The following is a 9,870-nucleotide window of genomic DNA, read 5'->3' on the forward strand; positions in this document are numbered from 1 at the left end:
TAGCAATAAAAATCACACAAGATGAGTAGATCGTGATGAATTTCCATGAGCAGGATAATCGTGATTGTGAGACATTGTTTAAGCTGGGAGCTGTGCTACTGAGAGCGGGTGTGCTAATTACATCACTTCCAGGTGTTGGCCAATCACAAGAGAGTTGGGAAGGCTCTACGCTGGCTGGCCAATCACAAGACAGTCTGTCTTCTGGGGGTGAGATTTGAGTCTGAAACAGCACGACTGACAAGAGCTTCAGTGAGTGATCGGCTCATTTACAGCAAGTAGGAGGTTTTTGACCGTAAAAACAAGTTAATGTATGTAAGTAGACCTCCATAACTAACATATATGTGCAACAGGACCTCTCTATGGGAGCTTTAATGGATCTAAAATAATTTATGATTTCAGATTTCGAGACACTTTAAGGGCTTGAAGCAGACTTACGATTTATCAACATAATATAGTGAATCACAGTTATTTTGGGCAGGATAATTGTGACTGGAAACATTTCATATATCGCAAATTATTACCAATGAACTTGGATGAGTAAAGGCTGTGTTGCACCAGTAACTTATGTTCCTGTCCTTTTGATAATACAAAACTATAGAAGCAGTTAATTTAGATTTTATAGATCCGATTAAAAACTCAAAACTGCATTTAGCTGAAGTAAGTGTTGTTAAGTGTTGTTTTCCATGTGTTTTTTGAATTACAGTTCATGGGGTACAGACAGAGGTGATGAAGGGTAAAAAAAAACAGCCTGAGGTGTAAGTTGTTCTAAAAACATCAGGGTTACGAACCTGTTGTACAAACTTCTTGCAGCAGCAGCAGCAGTGGTGACAGTTTATGGGTGCAAAAACCCTTAATGGGGATCTTACCAAAAAATAATTATCTCTTCTCTATGATCCCCACCCAACCCTTGCCAACCTGGTTTAAATCATTAGATTCAGCTACCACAAAATTACTGTGGAAAAATAAACCAGCACGCATCTGTTTAAAAACCTTTCAAAAAGCAAAAATGTGTGGAGGACTTGAATTCACAAACTTTCATAATTACTTCCTGGCTAATAAACTACAGTATGTCCAAAAATGGATAGATGGATAGGACCCTATGGACAGTTAATGGTTAGACATAGAAAAAACATTCAGCCAAGATATCCAAATCTGTGATCTACCTTTCATCAGCACAACCATTAAACAGCACCAATGTTTTGAAAGCATTAATAACTGGTTAGTACCTCCCTCTCAGCCTGGTGGGAATTTATTAATATCACTAGATCCTCACATATACCTTGTAAACTCACCCCAATCTGGAATAATCCTGACATCCTGCAAAATAAAGTAATGTTAAATTTCTACGCCTCGGTGGCCTACCCCTACGGGGGTGCGGGGGCGGGCCTAGCCCTGCCACTCTCTGGTGGTGCTTGTGGGGCGCTGCAGTGTCGCCCTGGTCTGTGCGGGCTGGCCTCTTCTCTTCTCTCAGCCGACCCTAAGAGGGTCCTGGCCGTGGCTCGCCATGACTCCTAGGAGAGGTGGTGGTGCCAGTCACTCAGTGGGGGCCAACTCTGGGCGCCTTGGCCCCTGGATGTTAGGGGTGGGAATCTCTTGGCACATCACGATTCGATTCGATTCGATTACGATTCAGAGGTCAACGATTCGATTCTAAACCGATTATCGATGCATCTCGATGCAACAATTTTTTACTTTAATACTTTGCTACTCATTTAAAAGTAAGATAAAGCAACATAAATATTACAGTGGTAGTGCCCCCTCATCTGCCTCATCTAGTGCAGACAAACGGCCCTTTTATTTCTGCGCACCGCCCCTGCGCTGTTCTCTTCGTCCTCTCCTGCACCGTTCGTCGCTCCTCTGCGTCTCCAAGCGCTCATTTCATGTCTAAAGCAGACTGGATCATTTCTCTACGTGTTTTATCCCCACATAATTGGAAGATGGAGTACAGTCGTGATGAAGTGCAGGTGATCTGAGTGAAACGTGGTGACGGACTCTGAAGAGCAGAGCGCACTTTTCATCGTTTTCACTCCGTGGTCTTAATCTTTGTGAAAGAAATTAGAATTATCGGTGCATCCCTAAATATAACATCTTTATTGACAAGAACAATGTAACCGTAATAATGACGCACTTTATAGTGTGACTTGGGTTTCAATTGGCACCTGGACAAGCGTGCGCTGCACGAATTACATGGGGGAATGTGCGCTCTTGTTCCACCGGTATAGAAAAAGCTGGGGTGTATAAAAAATCTATTTTAAATAAATAAACAACACGCAAAGCCTGGCGGGGGGGCAAGTAAAGCCTGGCGGCCTGCTAGGGAAACCCTGGCTCTGCAGCGAGCGAAGCGAACAGAATGTTGCAGCAGGCGAAGTAACTACATTTTTTTAAATTCCGATTATTTACTTATCCGCATCGATTCGGAATCGTTCTAGAGAGAATCGCGATGCGTCAAAGAATCGATTATTTATCCCACCCCTACTGGATGTACGGTGGGTCCCTGTACCAGAAGGGCGCGGGGTCCGCCATGGCGGATCCTCGGGCCTCTGACCCATGTCTATGCTTGGGGGCCTGCCCGGGATCCTGCCGTCTCCTGTTTCCTGGGGGCCTCTGGCTGGGATCCCTACATGAGCCTCTGCCTGTTTCCCTCCGGGTGTGAAGTCGTGTGGTTGGCTCCGGGGTAGGCGTCGGTGGTGGCTGTGGCAGGCTCTGGTCTACCTCCTCGCAGTCTGGGGGAAGCTCTGCTGTCTCCGGCGGTAGGCTGGGCTGCCCTGGGGGCCTTGCGGCTCCCCTCCCTGGTCCTGTGCGGGGTGAACCTTGGGACTGGCGGCTGCGGGTCTCTCCTGGCCCGGGTGACCTGTGGACACTCCACGTGCCTGGGTTACTGGCAGCCTTCTCCTGGGGAGCTGGGGGGTGGTGACATGGTTTTCATCACGGATTCCCGACCAAACCAAGTGACAACCTCTGCACATACATGTACTAGACGTGCGCACACACAGCCATATAGATACATGCTTCAGTTCATGATAGAACCAATACAAAGTGGTTCAGCCGTTGTAAACTAGATCACCTTTACTAAATGTGTCTAGCCATGGCAAAACTGGTCACAAGTCTACGGAGTAAGACCAAGTATCTGTGTCTCAAGATGGAGTGTTTACTGCAGTCAGTGCTGACACTGTGAAAGTACCTGATACATAAACACAGAAACTATCACTTAAATATGAATGGATTTCTGGTCCTGTTTTGATGAAACTGAAGATACAGGCTCAGGACATACAGTGATGCAAAGAGCTTAGACATCAGCTGCCAGTCACACTTTAAAACAGACATCTGATCAGCCACTGTGCTCACATCACACTGGAATGAAGTCTTACAAGTCTGTATTTTACAAATACAAACAAAGCAGAGCAAGTACAAGCATCATGGTTCTACAGTATGTGTGCATTTTACTGTTACATGTTGCAGTGTACATGCACTTATATAATGGTTGTGACTGCACATTATGTGCACACATGTACACACAGACTTTTCCCATCTAAGGCATGTTCCCTGACGAAGACACACCTTTGACAATGTGAGGCAACTGAACCAGCCTGCCAAACCAGCTGGTGCACCATGGGAAACAGGTGATGTCTTGTACCAGAGCTTTATTCGACATGGGGTTGTACCACTTGTGCAACATGGTTATGATCCAAATGCTTTTTTTAATCCATAATTTGCAATTGCATTGGAAAATTCTAAATGGGTTATTGTTAGGTGTAACAGTGTATGAACAGTATGTATATATGAGTATGTATATGTAACTGGACTCGTCTGCTAAACTGGTGCTCATCTCTATATTTAGACACGTCACACTATAGTCACCACTATCTCCACACACTGGTCCAGACTCCAGACACCTACACACTCTGCCTGTCACCACCTTACACACTGCTTCACCTACACTCACTACATTTTCATGCACAGACATTTAAGTGGACGACTGTCCTCGTGCCAGTATACAGGTATGAGTACTAGCGAGGAACTGATTGAATGAAGTGTGTCCAACTCCGCTACACTAGGTGGCGATATGCCCCATTTCAGCTTGTTAGTATCCCAAGTCAATGGGGCCAGACCAAAACAACTTTAGCAAGTGGCTAGTTGGTACAATGTTGACCAATATCCTGTGTCTTTCTACCATCTGTTAACTTCAAAATATCTGATTCTTTAAGCTGACAGAACACAAATTCAGGGACTGTCCACACGAAAACCAGTCTCTGTGAATCTGCCATGTTTTTTTTTTTAACCATACAGAAAAGCTGTTTTGGGAGAACTGAAATAATATTCTTTTAAAAACAGGTCCTAGAGTGGGAAAATCTCAAAATGCCACTCTTGCTTTTTTGTGTAGACAACCAATACACTACGTCACAGTAGGGCTGGGCGATATGGCCTAAAAATAAAATCCCTGCGCTGTAGTAAGAGGAGAAAATAATCGATGTTTTTATTTTTTAAATCGTCCAGAACAAAAAACTCGAATTAATCGATAAAATCGATATATATCGCCCAGGCCTACGTCACAGTACCACCACTCACTGGGGGCAGACAAGTCAGACTAAAACAATGGTCAGACTAAAGTCAGACTAAAACAATGATACAGTGTGTATAGTAGGGGTGGGAATTTCACACATTTTTTGAGTCGATTGTCGAGGTTTTTTTTTTACAGCAGCAACTGCAGTAATGCGGGGGTGGAAATTAATCTACAGTGTACTACTTCATTTTAGGCTTAAAAACATGGCTGTAATGTCCATTATTGACCATCAGAACAGCGGTAATAAATATGAGGGGCAAAAAAAAAGGAAAAAAAGCTGGAACACGTGTGTCGCCACTCGCCAGACGGCTCAGGTTTTTGAACCTGCGCTTGTTAGGTGTCCACCAGAGTGAAGTACAGTGATCCTGACTGGGTGAGATGCCGTCTTCATTTGTGTAGCGCTTGTGTTATGTTGTGTAGCGCTTGTGTTGCGCGTGTCGATTGTCGGTTGATTTGTCGACAAAAAAGTCCCATCCCTAGTGTATAGATACTGAGCTTTTATCAGAGTGACCAGGAGTCATTCACTGAATACAAATTACATTACAACAAAAGTAAACTGTGAAAAAAGGAAGTACCAGAATCTGGTCTAACTGAATCTGAAACCTGAGAATGTGTGTACATATTCTCAAATTTTACATCTTCAACTATGAATCGAACCCGACAAAAAAAAAGTACTGTTAGAAACAACTTCTTACACAACTTGTAACTGCATACATTCTTGGTATTTTTTGGCTGAGAGGTGGAGCAAATTGCTCGCGGTACATGTTTGTCTGTTCCGCCCTGTTCTACTGTTTCAGTTTCAGAACGGTCAAAGTCCATACTGTCCATTTGTGCAACTCGACACCTGCTTTTAATTCTAAATCCAGTCTTTGGCTCATCATCGTTGTCGTCCGGACATACAAGACTTTGCTCTCAAGGAAAAATTAAGAAAATAATGTACTTTCATTAATGTTTTAAAAAGATGGAGAAAAAGCTGTAATAATAATCATCATTAATTCTAAGTAAAGATAAAAGGTTTACTACAATGAGGGTTCAGTGAGCACAACAACAGTAGATGCTCACTCACTCACTCACATGAACCAGATGATATATTGATGATATTTTATGACAGGTGAACACACTGAGTGTTAGTGTGTCTCTCACCTTCTCATAAATACGAGTGAGAGCAAACAACTGTCTCAGGACACAGGTACACAGACGAGCAGCTCTGATCTGACAAAGACATATCAGCGCTTGTGAGCGCAGACACGACTACACACAGCAGAGGGAGACAAACACAATGCAAGGATGTTTCACATTCCTGACCTGTGGTATCATTTTAAAGCTGGCTAAACAACACAGACTTAATACTAATAATGCAATCACATGAAAAGTATATAAAACACATCAGGTTGTCTTTGACACAAATGCCACAACCTTTATCTGCTTTAACCCCTGAGTCCAAGGTTGAGAAACTGAGGCACCTCAGGTTATTACATAATATTATGTGATAGAATCTGTAGAAAGATAAGTACAAGGACCAAAGAGAAGTGGTGAAAGCTTTTTAAAAAATAAATAAAGGTTATGCCAACATGGAGGGAAAACATGTAGATTTTTCTTCTTATTGTGAAAGAGTGGAAGTCTGTACCTTGACATAGTAGTAGCCCACAATGGGATAGTTGGCGTAGGGAAGGTAGGCCACTGCTCCTTTATACTACACACACAAACACACACACACCCGCATGTTATTTAAGAGTGAAAGCTGCACACTTTTTTTGGCATTAAATTCAATGGAAAGGTTGAAACAGGAAGCAGTGATTACCACCTATTGTGCGAGTAGATTACTTTAACATCTTGCAAGAAAGAACACCTCACATAAAAGTACTTTTTAACACTTAAGATTGAAATGACCTATTTTGACTTGCTAGTATTTAAGTATTTATATCAGCAGTAATGACTGCATGGTTCTCTATCTGCGAGCCATTATGCAATAATACATGTCTAGGTCTGCAACAAACAAACTGACCATGATTTCCTTATTTACTGGACTAGCTGTTTGGTCTGAAGATGTCAAAGCCTTTAAAATGACCTCCTCAAAAGTCATATTTTGTCACAAGACTAAAGATATTGTTTTCTTTCCTGGTTTGTTTGGTAAAGAAAACCAGGAATATTACATTTTAGAAGCTGTTTTTGTTTGATGAAGCACTCAAAATTAATATAATAATGAATCAATGACTGATTCATTGATGCAGCCCTGTAACATGTGAATGTTTTACAATGTTTGAAATTTATTCATTTAAAAAAAAAAAAGTTGTTGTCTACATCTAATCTTCATTTAAAGCCGTGTGTGTGTGTGTGTGTAAAGCTTATCTCAGTTCAAACAGTCTCACACCCTCGTGTTTACAGCAAATACGGCGTGAGACGGAATTTGGGCAAAGCCCTTGACAAAAGTGTATGAATTAATCCAAAAACGTATATCTGCAGCCTTTGCTGCTTGAGACTGACTCTCATACTAGTGCTTGTTGGGTGCAGCGATGTTACACACAGAGACATGCAGCGTCTATAAAGCTTGATTTAAGAGCTGAATATTGCCAGAGGGTCGAGGTGGAGACAAGAAAAGTAGCACATGTACTTACAAGATGCATCCAGTACGCTGCGTACGCCATGAGGGACGAAAGCAGAGGAGAAGAAACACTGCACTGCCACTGTCTCTATATCGCTCCTGTCCTCGCTGTCTTCACCACACGATCTCTGCTGACATTCCTCTCCAAACAGTGTGCGTGCCACTCCCCTCACACTTCAGGTGATATGCAACATCACACAAACATGATGTGTGTGCTGGAGGACGCCATGTCTCACTTACTCACTTCATAGAAATAATACTATCCAAAAAAAGAAATCATTCTTTCCCAGCAGGATCACTGGTTCTGCCTCAAGTACTGACCTCAACATACGGTATGTGAACCACCAGCCTCTCACTCACTCACTCACTCACTCACTCACACACTCACACAAGGAAAGAGAAGGGATGGAGCTATTTCCAAAGAAGGAAGTGGATAGACTTGGTCATGGTTTTATTCTTTTCCACTTCACCCACAGAGCACTACGGGGGTGCAGTGCAGCATGATGAGGTTCCTTCTCCTCTCTTTTACTGTTTCCACAGGCATTTTAAAGCTAACCCTATGTCCCTGAGCAACATACACTTGGGTGGAGTCCTACATGGAAGGGTTATCATTTTGAAATGATGACTCTTTTGGCAGCGAGTAAAATGTGGAATGTGGAACATTGTCAGGGGAATGATGTTACTGCAGCCTGCTGTGCAGCAAAGACTTGATTGAGTTAAAGCCATAATTTCTTTCTGAAACTTTTTAGTAGAGTATTTGTTGACAAGCACTTCGTGGCTGGATAGCCACCTTTAACGTAAGTTATCCGTCAATTTTTAATGATGTCCTTCTTATATGGAGCAAAGAAACCAGAAAATCTGTAAACTGATTTATTTAAAGCTCACATAGAGTGGTCCTGTTGCACATATATGTTAGTTATGGAGGTCTTCTTACATACATTAACTTGTTTTTATGCTCAAAAACCTCCTAGTTGCTGTAAACGAGCTGATAGAAATCTGTCTTTTCTGAGGCTGTTTCCCAGCCGCGAGATTTCAGACTCAACTCTTACCCCCAGAAGACAGGGTCTTGTGATTGGCCAGTATATAGCGCAGATCCCCCCTCTGGAACGGTGGATGCACTGCTCCTCATTATCAAAACATTGTTTTAACAATGTTTAAAAATAGCTTCTTCACGACTCCCCGCCGCAGTCCCTTTTATGACTTTGACCCAGAGACCGAAGACACTGTCGCTCGTGAAACACCTCCACAACGGACGTTATTTCGGTTCAAGGTACGAAAACGGATGTGCCCGCACTAGTGCCCGGACCAGGACGATCTGCTGTTCAGGAGAACAGATGTTTACGTAACCAGACCGGGTTTTTTCAGAGATCTCGCTGAGCCCGAGATTACAATAAAACACAGCGTTCTCAGCAGTGGCTGAACTGTTTGTTTCGAAACTTCAGGGCTTCATAAACCAGGTAATGACGCAGATACACACCAAAAAAACAGCGTTAATTGCAACTTCCGTTCTATGGGAGCTTTATCAGAAATGGGCAGTAAAATGTTACCAGTAAGAGCATTATAATCATGGCTCCCCCTTGTGGCACATTTAAACAATGTCTCACAATCACGATTATCCTGCTCATGGAAATTCATCCTGATCTACTCATCTTGTGTGATTTTTATTGCTATGCAAGATAAAGTTGTATATTCTGAACTGTTTGTGTAGAACCTTCGGGGCTTTGTGAACAAGGTAATGACGCAGATACACACTAAAAAACAGTTCTCCTCGTTCACTTGCTGTTTGTTTACATTGGCGAAGCCATCAACATGGCCGCCACGTTCCAGAAAGCAAGGCGGTGCCTGAGCCCTATAAATAAAATACTGTGTAGAGCGTTGTTATCAACTGCTATTGCTAACAATGGCTAACAATGGATAGCCCCGAGATATGTTATTGTCCGTGATTTTTTTCAACTTCTCTCTGGAACACGATGAACTCAGATGCTACGAACTCCAAGCTCGGACTTCCGACTCCGACTGTAAATGGAACTCAGCATCTGTGTGACCTCACTGGGGTCAACAGGGGATTCCAAGATAGCTACCACCATTCAATCCCTGCTACTTTTACCATTAATATCATTCCTGTTCTATTTATATCTGTCACTCGCAGTTCTGACTTCCAGTGGGTAAATGGCGCAGACATACCGCAGTAATGCAACATGACAATTGCTGACAGCGGAAAACAGCTCAGTATAAAAAGAAGACGTCACATACACGAGGATGACAGAGCTGTGACTGTGTTTTCAGTCCAATCTCACACACTGAGATGCAGCCAAACACTCAACTTACCTCCGTCGCCTCTTTCACCTCCTTGGTGTTTTTATGGTGACCATGGCTTCTCTTCTTGTGAGGCATCTTTCAAAGACAAATGTGAATGTCACAGCTCCGTGTGTGTGTCCTGAGTCTGTTACGAATCCGAGGCAAAAAGTTGTCGATCTGTAGCCCGGAGCAAAACACGGTGCCCCTCCCGCTCAGGAAAAACTTGTGTGTGTGTGTGTGTGTGTGTGTGTGTGTGTGTGTGTGCGCGCGCGCGCGTGTGTGTGCTCGCGCGCGTGTGCGTGCGTGTGTGACTTCAAGAGTTACATTAAGTTCTTAGGTCAAGTTCACGTTATTATCACGTCCAGCTTCTTGCACACATCCCATCACTACATCTGATTATTCTTCATCA

At 43.1% G+C, this 9,870-nt stretch overlaps 1 protein-coding gene across 2 annotated transcripts in view; it reads right to left on the minus strand.

The window, feature by feature from the left end:
• The window catches only part of cast (calpastatin), a 61,464-nt gene extending 51,821 nt beyond the window's left edge, over positions 1-9,643 (minus strand). Inside the window, exon 1 of one of the 2 annotated variants that reach the window (XM_083906226.1) lies at positions 9,492-9,643. In XM_083906226.1, coding sequence (XP_083762352.1) covers positions 9,492-9,557 — 66 coding nt within the window. In that variant the 5' untranslated portion in view covers positions 9,558-9,643. The remainder of the gene's footprint in view (positions 1-9,491) is intronic. The other variant, XM_083906222.1, reaches the window with a different exon arrangement.
• Positions 9,644-9,870: the final 227 nt, after the last annotated feature.

Source organism: Microchirus variegatus (genome assembly GCF_963457635.1).
Source record: "Microchirus variegatus genome assembly, chromosome: 19".
NCBI classification, from domain to species: domain Eukaryota; kingdom Metazoa; phylum Chordata; class Actinopteri; order Pleuronectiformes; family Soleidae; genus Microchirus; species Microchirus variegatus.